This window comes from Nanorana parkeri, unplaced genomic scaffold, assembly GCF_000935625.1.
Source record: "Nanorana parkeri isolate BGI_ZX_2015 unplaced genomic scaffold, ASM93562v1 scaffold727, whole genome shotgun sequence".
In the NCBI taxonomy this organism is placed as follows: domain Eukaryota; kingdom Metazoa; phylum Chordata; class Amphibia; order Anura; family Dicroglossidae; genus Nanorana; species Nanorana parkeri.
The window spans coordinates 513749-529161 of record NW_017306995.1 but is presented as its reverse complement, the minus strand read 5'-3'; the positions used below and the strand labels follow the sequence as shown (position 1 = coordinate 529161).

General features: G+C 42.4%; 1 protein-coding gene across 1 annotated transcript in view; it reads right to left on the bottom strand.

Annotated features, from left to right (window-relative positions):
• The window catches only part of MAPKAPK2 (mitogen-activated protein kinase-activated protein kinase 2), a 57073-nt gene that overhangs the window by 26391 nt on the left and 15269 nt on the right, over window positions 1-15413 (bottom strand). The window contains exons 2-5 of the mRNA XM_018564122.1: window positions 12503-12642; window positions 7467-7531; window positions 6279-6358; window positions 2645-2771 (exon numbers count right to left, since the gene is read on the bottom strand). Of these exons, the coding sequence (XP_018419624.1) occupies window positions 2645-2771; window positions 6279-6358; window positions 7467-7531; window positions 12503-12642 (412 nt within the window). The remainder of the gene's footprint in view (window positions 1-2644; window positions 2772-6278; window positions 6359-7466; window positions 7532-12502; window positions 12643-15413) is intronic.

Here is a 15413-nt window from a genome sequence, read left to right as displayed (position 1 = left end):
CAGAAGTTTGTTTAAAGCAAAGATGTGAATTTTAAACACGCATGACAAAAATAAATAAATGGCTCTGGCAACCAAACAGCTAAAAGGTACAGTATCTGCATTGCTTGCTTCATTGCCCACTGTGAATCATTTAACACCTTTCAAACCAAATCTACCAGGATCCAGATGTGGTGGCTAGCTACAGTCCACTTTTTAGTTTTCCATATCTGGAGAGTTATTAAAAGGCTTTTGCAATCCAACTACATGCCAAACTCTCAGGCAACTGCATCTGTCACTGCCACCAATGTGGCCAAAAAAAACCCAAAACATACCATTCAATGACCCTCAGCGAGTATTCAATGGCCCTACTTCTGGCAAGGGACAAGGAAGTAAGTGGGAAATCATAATCCCTTTTAGATCATTGTGCAGCCTTTAATATAGCGGGGCATAAAAAAGGGAATAGCTAGGTTAAAGGATTTGTGCGGGACCGACTGCAAATAATAGATGACAGAGACCATCTTTAAGTTATTTCTCCATATCAGAGTCATTTACATAAAGCATCTATATCAGCTTTCTACCCTATCTGCCATGTTATTTGAAGTATTCATGCTGCCACCAGGCAACACATTTAAGTCATGGCCTGTCTTACTACTGCAACAGTCATATATGGTTGTATTTATGCATTAAACCTAGTATTAGACCCACCATTAACCATACATTTCTGCCTCATCGAGCCACTGGGAATTAAAGCTAGATTTTCAAGTTAATTGGGAAAAGAATAAAAAAAAAGGAAACAAAATGGCAGTATCCACAAACATCTCAGACCCAAGAACAGCATGGGTGAAGCACGTAACCCTGCATGTTGGCACAGCTATACAAATTACAAATTGAGAGACAAAACCAGCACAAAACTGCTTTCCTAGTACCCAAGTCCATTCATTCTTCCTCCTGTCCATGTTACTAAATGTCCAAACCTCTGCGCGGACAGGATGCAATCTCCAAAGCAAAAAATCATAAATTACAAACTCTTTTCTTTTATGAAGTAGTGTACATGTATTTTAAAAGGTGGACTTTACTGATAACTTGTGGAACTGAGCCTTGTGGTAACCACTACAGACATGGAGATAAATGGAGGCCATCTGACAGCTGCTGAAGGCTGACAAGTTGATGCAGGGGAGCAGCTGTGAAGATCTGTATGAACACCCATGATTCCATTTGAGGAAAGCAGCAAGAAATACTTTATATATCTCAATTATCAGCCAATGCTGGATTACTGTAAACCCCTCAGACAAGTATTTAATCTAAAAGAATATACAACTAGTCCTATATGTGACTATAAAATTATATTTTATGCACTGTGTATAACCAAGTTAATATAAAACTCTTAACTCAAAACAAAATAAGCACCATAACATAAAACAGAGATTAAAAAAGTTTTAAAGTTTAAAGCCATAGTGTAAAATGCATTGTCAGTTTTTAACACCGTAAATCAAACATGAAAAAACACATGAGCAAAAAAAAATTTAAGATGTATATCAAACTCCTGGAGTAGTTGAAAAGCATACTGAAGAGGAAAGCTTGCTGTGCCAGGATCAAGCTCCTCCTGACCTTACCTGCTACTCTTGCTCTCAATCTCAACAGTTCCTGCAAAGTCGCCACACCGACAAGCTTTTCCTCTGTATCCCTTTCCTATTTGTCTATGATTTAACCACTATGTGTGCTCTGTGCTACCCTCTTCATGAACCATACTATGCTGTGTACTTAAAGTGACATTAAACTAGAGCTGCAGCTAACGATTATTTTCATAATCGATTAGTTAGCCGATTATTAAGTTCGATTAATCGATTTTAAAAAAAAAAGTCTCCAGTGATGGACTACTAGTTTGTATTGAGATTGTAGTCCATCACGGGAGCAAGCTTGGAGCGGTGGAAGTAAAAAAAAAAAAGTGTGGTGTGCAATATAGTATAGCCGCGTGTAGAGCCCCGAACAGGGAAATCAATTGATAGCCGACGAACCGACGATCGAAAACGTTGGTAACATTTTCAATCGTCGATTTTAATCGACTAAATCGATTAACTGTTGCAGCTCTACATTAAACCCTCAGATTTTTTAACATAAACCAATACTGTAATGTGTGCCTTACTGTAATCTATGGTAGTTTCCCTTCTCTTTGCTGCTCTTCCTTTTAAATCCTCATGTCTTCTCATACTTGGGGAGAACTTCCCTTTGCAGCTGAGTGCCTCTTCCTTTAGTGCTGGCTCAGGTTGTGAACCTTCACACAGACACCATGTATCCATTTCAGAGACAAGGCAGTCTGCTGCAAAACAGAAGTTCTGCCCAGCATGAGAAGAGATACAGATTTAAAAGGAAGAGCAGCAAAGAGAAGGGAAACAACCATGGATTGGAATCCTGCAGGTAAAAAGTGCTTTATAAAACGTTGTTATATATTCCGTCTGGTATTATTCAATATAGCAATTCATTAGGTGCAACTGGCTTCAGTTGGTGCATATTAAGAGATTTTTAAGCAAATGAGGATTTAGACTGTAATCTGGCAAATGTGTTGTAAAAGTCTGACTACGTCTGTAATAAAAAGGTTAAAAAAAAGTAATAAGATAAAAACCCAAAAAAGGAAGGAAAGTGTTACTCATTAAACTGAAATACTCACCCACATAATATGGAGTGTAACATGGTGTTGCCAAAGAGTTATGTGATGTTGTTTCTTTAGCAAATCCAAAATCTGTGAGCTTTAGCACAGTATTTGGTCTTTTGGATGTGTATAAAAGATTTTCTGGCTGCAGGAAACAGAAAAAAAAGGTATCACCCTTTAGCAAGCATTCTCGAAGATATGAGCGTATTCCTTTTGTAAATCTATGTAAAGTACACTTTAAAAAGTCTTTAAAACAACAGAAAAAGATAACACTTCAACCATCTAAAATCCCAAAAAGTTTTCTTTAGGAAGAAAGAGGGGAAAAAAGCCATTGTTTTGCCCCCAAACGCAGTGCTTGTGTAAAAGCCCAAACAGCCAGCACTCCTCCATATAAAAGATCTTTATTAACACCTAAAGCTGAAAGAAGGGTATCCCCAGTTGACACATTTCAGCAAAATGCCAAAATCAAGGAAGGGAAATCGGAAAACTTTGCATGGGTTGGTGGGAGAAGTTCCACATTTGTAGGTAGAAATTTGTTTTCCAGCGATATTTAGTGGTAGTGTTTGTGACCAGTTTCCTGTAACATTTTCCTGTTTTACATGTGGACCAACAGCTCTTTGCCGTTTCATGTGGGGGCTATAGGTTCTCATGCAGAAAAGCTCCTACTCTGAAGTCTTTACTTTCTTCTCGTCTCTTTCAGACCAATAGAGACAGGTCTTCTGCCTGGATAACCCTGAAGGGTTCTTTTAAATGTGCGTTTCATACCTGTAAGTATTGTGTGGTCCATCAAAAAAGCAATACTACAAATGTAGTTTATGTCACTGCATGCATCAAGGGTGAAACTCAGTATGTGGGTTGCACAGGAAGACTGAGGAAGATTAGAATAGCGGAACATTATTGTGCAGTCTCGGTTTACCTCCTTAACCAGACAGACAAATGTTCCCAACCACTACCAAATTGCTCATGGGAGGCGACAGGTCTGCTTTTTCTTCCAGAAAATTGAAAAAAAGGGGCTTAGGAGGAGCTCTATGCAGGCTTTTGCTTCGTCAAGAGGCAACATGGATTTTTAAGTATCAAATAAGGATACCTAAATTTGTAAATCTAAATCCAAACGATAATTGTGTTTTTTTTTTAATCTTGAGGGCGTCCCTCTTGTACACCGTGATTACATTTTGTTGTTATAATAACCTATAGTATCATTATAAAATGCTATTTTGTTAATTTTTGTATTTTATATATTTTTTCTATAAATTGTTGGCATAAGATTGTGGTTTCCTACCTGTAAAATATCTGGTCCACGTTTTCTGGTTATCCCTCCTGTGATTTTGGGAGGTATTTAAGGGAGTTAAAGTGACAGTAAACTCAAGAGTTAAATCTTAAAATACATTCAAGTACTCTTCTAACAAAAATTAATCTTATTTGTGTATCACTCGGCTGAAGATCCTCAAAATCATCTCTGAATTGGTACCGACACCGCCCTTCCTTCTGGAGGGTGGCTACTTTTGTTCCCCATGTGTGTTGTAAAGTAGCCACTGCTCCAAGTTCACTCCTGTGATGGACTACAATCTCAATACAAATTAGTAAACTAAATGTGAGACTTTAGTCCACCATGGCAGTGAGTTTGAAGCTGTGGCTACCATGGGGAACAAAAGTAGCCACCCTCCAGAAGGAAGGACAGTGTCAGTATGAATACAGAAATGATTTGAGGATCTACAAATAAGATACATTTTTGTTAAAAGTTAAGGTACTTGAATGCATTTTAAAGATTTAACTCCTGAGTTTAGTGTCACTTTAATGGACTAGAGGCTTTGGCTACAACCAAGGCCAGGATTGGCTGAGATGTGTCAGCTGGGGATAATCTTGTTTTAGCTTGGCATGTGTTAATAAAGATCTTTTATATGTGGACAAAGTGCTGGCTATCTGGACTTCTACTACATGGATGCAATCTGAGAGGCACACTGGCTGCTGAGGATAGGGCAATAATTACCTAGCAAGGTGAACTCATCTCATGCTGTTTGCAGTGCCTGTGTAAATTGCACAGTCTCAAATATTTACCCTGAACTATGATCAACAAAGCCATCCGAGTGCAAGGATTTCAAATAAGTGATAACAGATGTATTTATTGTCTTTTGTCCGCGATTTTGTCTTTAAAGAGACACTCTTACCTTGCCCATGCAAGACAAAGTAACAGTGGGTCTCTGCAAAACCCCCATCTAATCCATCCAGACCCTCCCCCTCAGCCACAATCCACATACACCTACATTACAAACAATCTCTCCTTCTACCCTAGTCATGATACAATGCTTGAGCCATTGCCTCTTAGACCTGAGCATTGTCACAGGGGAGAAAATCCCATGCTCTTCCAAACCCAAAAGTGCCCGGTATTGCTGATGGCTGCAGAGGAGGAAGGAGCAGCAAGGAAGCACTGTTAAGGAGAGTATAAGGGGAGTCGTGGGGGCCCCTTTACAAAGTGTTGCTTTCCCCTGAATGGACAAGGTGGCAGTGTCTCTAAGGCAAATGTTTGCCCAGTCCTAGCAATATATACCCACCACTTTGTTCCCCCGCTACTCCATTCAGCTGCTAGAAATGAAGGATACGTGGTACTTCTAGATACAGAGGAACATGTGAGAGTTGGTGCTTGGTGATGAGACAGGGATGGGGGGCTGCTCAAACAGAAGTAACTTAGCATACACAGGGATGCTTTCCTTACCTCCTGGCGGCTGAAAAAAGAAGCGAGGAACCAAAAAGGACAGTTAAGTATTAATCTGATCCTGTTGCTTTGCGCTACATGGGCAAAAAGCATATGTTCGTGTAAAATTAACAACCATTTTTCCATCCCCAAGTTACTTTGCTCCTTGCAAGGACACACGGGGTAAGGGACAGGGCACAGCCGTCTCTGCCTCTAGAGAGGCAGAGCCAGCTGTCAATCAGGCAGTAGGATGGATCCCAACAATATTGGCACGATCTTTCACGGCTGCAGCGCGGCTCTGCGCTTTCAGCATATAGCGGGCAACAGCCTGCTATATGCTGAGTTTTGGGTCACAGGAGGACATTAGTAATTGTACTCCTGTGATCCTAAAGAGAACTACGGCCAAGAAAGGTTTGGCCTTAGTTCTCTTTTAGTTATACTGAAGGGAAAAACGCATCAAAAACACATTGCAGCAAAAGAAAGATGTAGAGCTGTAAATGGACCCTAAACTGTGAAACTGCCAGGAACGCCCCTACCCCATCCTGGGCTAAAAATAGTATTAGCAAAAGTATTTTGCCCAAGTACAGTGCACGATCAAAAGTTGACCATACTCAGGCAATCCATACTCAGGCAATCCATACTCAGGCAATCCATACTCAGGCAATCCATACTCAGGCAATCCATACTCAGGCAATCCATACTCAGGCAATCCATACTCAGGCAATCCATACTCAGGCAATCCATACTCAGGCAATCCATACTCAGGCAATTCATACTCAGGCAATCCATACTCAGGCAATCCATACTCAGGCAATTCATACTCAGGCAATCCATACTCAGGCAATCCATACTCAGGCAATCCATACTCAGGCAATCCTTAAAAGCATCAAGATTACAAGGCAAATTTCAATATACCACCTACATTTTTAGTAAGATAGAGACCCCCAGTACTGCAGCACATACCTTTACATCTCTGTGGGCAATATTGATTGCATGTAAATATTGTATGGCCTCTCCGATGCTTTTCATGATATCAGAAGCCTCTGAAAAAAAGAGGCAAAATAGCAATAATATATGGAAGCTGTTATCAGTGACATAAATTGGTTGTACATTTTTCTATTGAAGACTTCTTTACACTTTAAAAAAAATCTGAAAATGGAGATTCTAACTCCCATTATGACGGTGCAACAATTTAAAGTGTATGTTCACCCTATACTTTTTAATACTGGAAAGACAATTATAGCATTAAAAGCAATACCAGGCTTTTACCACTAGCTGGGGCTTGCTCCTAGCAATTTCCTTTCACTTCCTATCTGGTGAAACGGCCATTACCGTGAGATAGGGACACAGAGACTATCAATAGAAAGCCATAAATGGGGTAAAGGAGAACTATGGGGGTCAGGGCTTTTCCCCATAGTTCTCCTAAGGGTCATGGGAGGACACAAACTAGCGTTCTCCCGTGACCCAAAGCTCAGTATACTGCGAGCTATACTGAGACGCCGCAGCCGGGGCGGATACAGACAATACTGTCTGGATCCACCCAGCTGCGTGACTGACAGCTGGCTCTGCCTATCTAGATGCAGAGCAAGCTTTGCCCGCCCCCTCCCCCGTCCGTTTCACCAGTCAGCGCTGGAGGATCGGGGAGGGGGGAGGGGGAATCCCTGCACGGAGCCGTGACAGTCCCTCTGCAGGGATAGATCGAGAAGTGAGCGAGCGACGGTATGTGCTCGCTCACTTCCCAATCTACTGAGCTGACCCGTGACAGTTTCATTGTCACAGGTCGCCTCAGATTATGAGGCTGAGTGAAAATCACTTGCCTCAATTCTCCTTTAAGGCTTTCTCTATACTATAAAAAAAATACATGATTATATATATATATTTCTTTCTGTCTTTGTTTCTGTTAGAGATGTTCTTTCACTTGCTGTACTGTAGGGTGAAATTGCTGTCGCTGTGACATTAACTGATGGAGAAATCTTGTTAACAAAACCCACAAATAGCTTCCCAACTCTCTCAGAAACCAGAAAAAATATATAGTTTTAGTTAAGCATACATGTTAGCACGTAGAAAAAAAAAAAAAAACGTTTAATTGCAGTAGAGCAAACGTTAGCTGAAAGCACATAAAAACAGACCACTAACAAAAACTATACATACCCCGTTCTGTAAATGCTTGGTCTCCCCTGTCTTGAATGCGACTGAAAAGCTCTCCACCGTCAAGACTAAAACAAGAGCCAAGAGTTAACAAAATAGAGATTCTCAATAATAAAGCTCTATACACGTCTGAAAAAGTTACTGTATTCATGGGAGATTTTTGCCTAAACATAAGAAGTCCTTTAAATATGTATGTAATAAATATTATAAGTGAAGCTGGGCAAAATGAAACAACTTTCTAATAACATATTACTACAGTCAATTTGACCTAAATAAATAAATAAAATCACATTGTTTGGGTTCTGGGTATGTCTGTAAACATTCCATTAACCTGCACAATGTACAAAACAAACACATGACAAAAGATTTTGTTTTTTAATGCAATTCCTTTGAAACTACACAGTCGAGAAGTAGAGAAAAAAAAAAAAATCACAAAATCAGTACAAATTACAATACCCTAGGGATGTCCCGATACCACTTTAAGTCCAAATACAAGTATTTGCGGATACCAATTACCGATACTTTTTCTTAAAAGGGACATGTGACATTTTTCTAAAACAACACAGACTGATGATTTTAGGGCAGTTTCTCACCAGGGCTAAATACAGATGTCCCCACAGCACAACACATGTCCCTAAGGCAGAATGGTATTCTGCCTTAGGGACGTGTGTTCTGCGAATACATGTCCCCAAAGCAGAATTTCTCTCACCAGGCTCCTTGTCGATCTCACCTGGGCGACATTCATGTCCGGACCGGCGATGCTGGGACCCAGCCTCTTCTCCATCAGCCGACCATCTCCGCTGCTGGGCCCTCCGACCTCCATCCTTCTCCCGGCCCAGTCCTCCCCCGTCAGTGGGCGGCAGAAACCCCCAGCTTCTAGCCCTGAGGCAGCTGCTCCGGCTCTACCGCCAGTAGTTCTGCCCCAGGGGCTGTCCATGACTGTGCCTGCTCCAATAAGGAGGAGAAAGAACTGGACAAGCACTGCCATGGACAGCTATCTGCATGTCCCCAGCAGGCTGCCGAGGGCTCCACAAGCGCAGGAATTTGGACAGCCACTGCTGTTTACAAATATAAAAGGGCTGGTATCGGCCTTAAGAATCGGCGCATTTTCACAAGTACTCCTGAAAATTAGGGATGCACTGATACCGGTATTTTGGTACCGAGTACCGATAATTTTTTTCGGCACTCGCCGATACCAATTAACGGAAGTCCCATTTAGAAAGCCGGGCAGCGTGTAAAGACTCACCACCTGGCTTCCCGATTAACAAGAAAGCCCCCTCTTACCTTGGTATGTCCAGCCTGTCACCCCACCAGCGAGAACGCGGCCTTCCTCCGGTACCCAGCCGGAGCCGTCCAATCAGGAAGCCGGGCGCCGTGTAATGACGCGACTCCCTGTTTCTGATTGGCCGGGAAGCTGGCTTCATGCTCCCCCGTCATCTCAATACACCGCGCCCGGCTTCCCAATTGGCCGGCCAGACAGCTCCGGCAGGGTACGGGAGGAAGGCCACGTTCTGGCTGGAGAGGCCCCGGGGGTGACAGGCTGGACGTAAGGTAACCTTACCTCATGAAGACGAGTGAGCATGAAGCCAGCTTCCTGATTGGCCAGCTTCCCGACCAATCAAGAAGCCGTGCAGCTTGTCATTACACGCTGCCCGGCTTCCTGATTGGCCGGGAAGTCAGCTCCATGCTCTCTCATCACAAGTGAGAGAGCATGGAGGCGCTTCCCGGCCAATCGGGAAACCGGGCAGCGTGTTATGAAGCGCTGCCCGGCTTCCTGATACCGTAAGTACTCGAGCTAGGCATCGGAGCATTTGGGCGAGCATTTGGGCATCAGTGCAACCCTACCGAAAATGCCTCGTATCGGCCCCAATACCGATATTAGTATTGGTATCAGGACATACATACAATACCCTATTAGAATATCTGGAACACTATCTCTATATTTCATCGACCTTCAAAATTACATTTTTTTTTTTTCAGGCCCATCCACCAAAGACCTATATAACTTCACTACTGAATATCTGGAAATGTGAAACATGATAATACAGGCACTCTTCCATCAACATTTCTTTTAAAGCTAAACTGCAACTCAGGAAGAATTCGGCCTTCTAGCTTACCTTGTGCCAAAACATTTTTCATTACTTTTGGCAGTCCTTTTGTGGCTAGCTCCTGTCCCCCAAAGTCTTATCTGATGCATGTGTAATGCTTCCTGTTTGTGTGACCGGGCACCCTGGTGAAATCAACAGTTTGGCTCCCAGTCATGTTTGCTCCTCATTGTTGGTTTCCAGCAGAGCAATGACAAAAGCTGTGGGCACTTGTGATCTCCCCAGCACCCAGTCATGACCCACCCAGCTACTGCATGGCAGCTATGCTCCTCACTAGTCACGGAAACAAGGAGCAGCCCAGAGTTTCAACCATACATGTAACAATGGAAACATAGTGCTGAGCTACCCCGTCGGATGCGACGTGGGACTCAAAATCGGATCTACCCCTGGTGCCAGGAAACAGTGCATTTTCCCCCACAGAGAATAAATGATACCTCTCTCCACCAAGCCACCCCAGAATTCTATTTCAGGGCTTGTTCACACCAAATCCGGACCCGATCTGCATGAGTTTCTGCATAAGCAGTTCATTTTGATGCGTTTGACGTGTTTCAGTCCCTTTTTTTTTTTTTTTGCCTAAAATGGACCTTTGGGTGTAGTCCAGTGCTTTACAGGGCATTTGTATGCATTCGATGCATTTGCATGCGTTTTGGTGCGTTCCAGAGCAGAAAAAATAAGGCACGCTGCAGTTTTTCCACATGCTCAGGAACGGAACGCTGTGGTGTGAACTAAAGCACAAAATACCATAAAATGCATTGGATGAATTTTTGATTCGTTCTGTAACTGCTCTGCATCTGCTCCACACTTGGTGTGAACAAGCCCTCAGAGTCCCTTAACCCTTCTGCAGTTAAAAAGCACGTGACCGAAGTTTGGTAGAAGGGCCCTGCACTTCAAGCAGTGATAAATACTAACACCCTTCTATTCAGAGTATCTTGCTGTAGATATGAAGGTACTATTAATACACTTCAGTTATTCTCGGAGGTCAGATGCCACAATTGTTTTACATACCGGGTTTTTTTTTTATTATGACCTTTCACCAATAATCCCCCTAAATTTCACTGCACAGAGACAGCAGTCCTCCGCCTTTTACTATCTAGATTCTTTATTTATTTTTTTATGTTTAAGGCTAAATGTTAGATTGCATATCTTCTTAATCTCATTCAGTGAGACACCAAAACAGCAGTCTCCCACAAAGGCCATTTCAGTCAAAGTCTGGAAGATCTCCTGACCAGCACTGGGTTCACACCTTGGCGTTGCTATAGGCGAGTTTTAAGCACGTTTTTTAGTTCAGTGAAACACGCGTTGGACGCTCGTTTTTATACCTCCCTGGCGGTATGATTTTTCTTTCCTTTCTTTCCTTATTTTCTATCTTTTTTTCGGTTTTTTTTTTTTACCTTTCAAACTTTGCGGACACTGGCAAGGGACGGAACCTGGAAGACGGCAGCGGCCGGAGGACACAGCGGGGATCACGGACAAAGGTAAGACCTACGCTGTATTCCCGAGTGTGGCTCGGGGTTACCGATTTGTTAACCCCGAGCCACACTCGGGAATACCAATGGATACGCGCGGAAATACGCCCCAAAAGAAGCTCCTGTACTTGTTTGGGCGTAGGGTGTTTTTCAGGGCGTTTCTCCACGCTGAAATACCCCAGGTGGGAACCATGCCCATAGGAAGTGATGGTATTTCACTTGCTGAGCGTTTTTCAGCGCTTCGATCAGCGCTGAAAAACGCCCAGGTGTGAACCAGCACTTAAGAGTTGTCAAAGGACCACTCTGGAGGCAGACAGGCAAGAGACCAGCTGACTTGAATCCAAAGCTGCATCAAAAAGTACTTGAGGCCCTGAACCAGTTGCTTCGCTAATTCCATATACGAAGGAGGAACCTGTGCCGCTGCCAGTTCTTTAAAATTTCAGCCCACTCAGTCAACATCTGCGAAACCACAGCAAGTGACAGAACCGGCCTGATCAAGGCTCTAGGGACTACTACGTAGCTGGTGGTATTCTGCATTGCGCTGTATAGAGGACTACAAATCCCAGCAATAATACATTATACAGCACAATGTGGAATACCACCAGCTGTAGAGTACAACAAATCCCAGAAATAACACATTATACAGTGCAATGCAGAATACCACCAGCTATAGAGGAGCACAACAAATCCCAGCAATAATACATTATAGAGCAATGCCGAATATCACTAGCTATTGAGGACTACAAAACCCAGCAATAGTACATTATACAGCGCAATGCAGAATGCCACCAGCTATCATATATTATTGCTGGGATTTGTTGTGTTCCTATATAGCTGGTGGTATTCTGCATTGCGCTGTACAATATAGTATTGCTGGGATTTATTGTATTCCTCTATAGCTGGTGTTATTCTGTATTGTGCTGTATAATGTACTATTGCTGGGTTTTGTAGTCCTCTATAGCTGGTGCCATTCTGCATTTATTGCTGTATAATTTTACACTTTCCATTTCACTATATTGCACACCACACTTTTTTTTTCCTTTTTTACTTCCACCACTCCAAGCTTGCTCCTGTGATGGACTACAATAGCTGGTGTTATTCTGTATTGTGCTGTATAATGTACTATTGCTGGGTTTTGTAGTCCTCTATAGCTGGTGCCATTCTGCATTTATTGCTGTATAATTTTACACTTTCCATTTCACTATATTGCACACCACACTTTTTTTTTCCTTTTTTACTTCCACCACTCCAAGCTTGCTCCTGTGATGGACTACAATCTCAATACAAACTAGTAGTCCCATGACTGGAGCCATTTTACTTTTTATCCGATTAATCAAACTCAATAAATCGGCTAACTAATCGATTTTTAAAATAATCGTTAGCTGCAGCTCTAGACCAAACCTTTAGCAATGTGTTACATTTTCCAAATACACTGGCAATATTAGTGCTTTGATAAAAGCAGACTCACCACTCCATAATGATGAGCAGACATTTTCGAGACTGGTAGAGATTTTCGTAGACATCAATTATCTTTACAATATGTGCACACTGAGACGCTCTCCAATGCAGCTCAACTTCTCTGCGTGCTTTTGCACAGTCCTGCAGCATCTAGCACCAAGAAAGAAAAGAAAACACAGTTTTATTAATTTGCAAGACACACCATTTCATAACATTTTCCAATATATTTTTAGTCAAAATGTCAACTTTCGCAGTTTGTATGTTGATTCTGTCACATGTAGAAGAGTTGGGAAAGGCCCACTACCCCTCTGTGACCCCTTCTTGGTCATCATGATGCAAGGGTTGCACACCTCAAATCTACATTGCCCACACATTGTTCATTACACATGGACTACTACAGCTAGAAAATAGCCAGCTTCCTACAAATTGTCTGGCGACCTATCTAGTGCCTAATTATGCTTTATGTTGCAGAATATTTTTAGGAAAAAAGCATGCAGTTCCCATATTGCTCCCTGCACACATTGCATCAATCTTCTGCTGTTTAACACCTCTGCTTTTGGCTTGCTACTTTAGAGGACTTTAAAACTAAAAGGTTTTTTTATTTTAAAAAAGGAGAACTATGGGGTCAGTGTTTTCCCCATAGTTCTTCTAACGGTAACGGGAGGACACAAACTAGCGTCCTCCCGTCACCCAAAGCTCAGTATACTGCGAGCTACAGCTTGCGGTACACTGAGACGCCGCAGCCGGGATGGATCCCGACATTACCATCTGGATCCACCCAGCTGCGTGAGTGACAGCTGGCTCTGCCTATATAGAGGCAGAGCCAGCTATACCCGCCCCCTGCCCCGTCCGTTCTGCCAGTCAGAACTGGAGGATCGGACAGGGGAGGGGGGGGGGGGATCCCTGCATGGAGCCGTGAGTGACAGTCACGGCTCTCTGCGCAGATAGATCGAGAAGTTAGCAAGCGCCGGTATGTGTTCGCTCACTTCCAGATCTATTGAGCCGACCTGAGACAGTTTCATTGTCACTGGTCGGCTCAGATTATGAGGCCGAGTGAAAATCACTCGCCTCATAATTCTCCTTTAAAGTCTTAACAGGTTAGTTACTGGAGTATAAATAGGAATAAACAGGTAGGTTACTAAAGTACTCTTTAAATCTTTTTTTGGCCCATTTTGCCTGAGGAAAATAAGCTGCCAAAATATTATGCACACCCTGATATAGGGTGATGATCTCATTAGGCCACACCCTCCCTCGTTACACAAGTACACATCACCTCATATGCTTAAATCCAATAAGCCTTCAAGCTTATACAGCTTGGAGTGAGGACAATATGCATAAAAATGGTGATTTGGTCAACATACTCACTGCCTAATAATTATGCACACCGTATATAAAACCTTGAGTGTGATTTTTTTTTATGTCACACCTTCCTGAAAACTCACACACTAAAGAATTTTGTAAACAGGTATTCTTACATATTTTACATGCTTTAGGCAGGAGGGATTGGAGCATGGCAAAGAAAAAAAATATATAAAAAAAAAAGGTATTTTGATTGTAATTTTAGATCACCGGTAGGGTAATCTTGAGGGAAAATATGAATATACCTCTTGGATACATATAACAGATCCTCCAGTTAGCTGGAGTTTGATATAATTTGTTATCGTGTCCAAGTAAATTTGCTAGCGCATCTAATGGGTTACCATACATGTTACAATCAACTTTAGATTTACTTATACAAGGACCTACCTATACTATCCAACCAATTTGTATGCAATCATACAGGCCCTTGTACTACATAGTTTTTGGTAAATCAGATTGGAATGTGGGTGGTGAGCTTAAAGGTGCCCACACACCTTACAATCTGTAGATTTTCTGTGGTCAGATGGAAAAAGTGCAACAGATTAGCCCAGTGGGAGATTCCCCCATCCACACAGTTAAGTGTAGATGGAGGAATCTGCTGCACCTTTTCCCATCTGACCATAGAACATCTGCAGATAAATTGTAAGGTGTGTGGGCAGCTTTACACTACCCTCTCCACAGGTCGACAATGTTGCTGTCTTAAGGTGCCCATGCCCCTGCCGATTATCGTACGATAATTGCGGGTGATCCTGCTGGCTCCTGGACTGGGCAGATTGGCTCCTGAATTTGATCGCTTGTATATTAACGGGCATCGCTGCCTCTTTTCGAATAGCGGGGATTTCCCGCTCGCGCGCGCGCCCCAGCGGGCGGATGTAACTTGGCGTGTATACACGCCCAGTTACATCCAAGAAGCTACCGGCAGGCCGTGTATACACAGCGGCTGGGAGGGAGGTAGATAATGTGTCCACTCCTGGCCTAAAAGCAAAAAAACAGAGATAGAAGTTGCACGTTTTATGCTACATCATATTTGCGCAACGGTTTATCAACCCTATGTTTTCAAAAGAAAATAGATTAAAATCACTTTTAGTGCATATAAAAACACAATATAATCGCCATGATTTTGTAAAATATAAAAGCGTTTCAATTAAATAGATCTCCCTGCAGGACCCTATCTGAATGTTTAGAGATAATCAGGCGGCTTTTACAGCTCCCTTAAACACTTCAACATGCAAAACAGCCACAGATGAATTTGAGCTTGTTTTATTCCCTTGCCTGCCACTCTGTGTAGGATATGTCCTTGGCAGCCAAAGGGTAAATCCCAACTGTAGCCATTCTCCTTCTGAAGACTACAACAGCAGAGGAAGTGAAGCTGGGATGTCACATGACTTCACTGAAGACTACTGGATTCATAGTATTACTCAATTACACTAAAGTCTAAATTTTTTTTCTTCAAATGCTTAACTACCTTTACATTTGATATGGTTTTAGTCACAATCAAATCAAGTGCATACCTGTGTATATTGCATGAATTTCTAATTGGCAGTGTCATAGCTGTGGTTCTG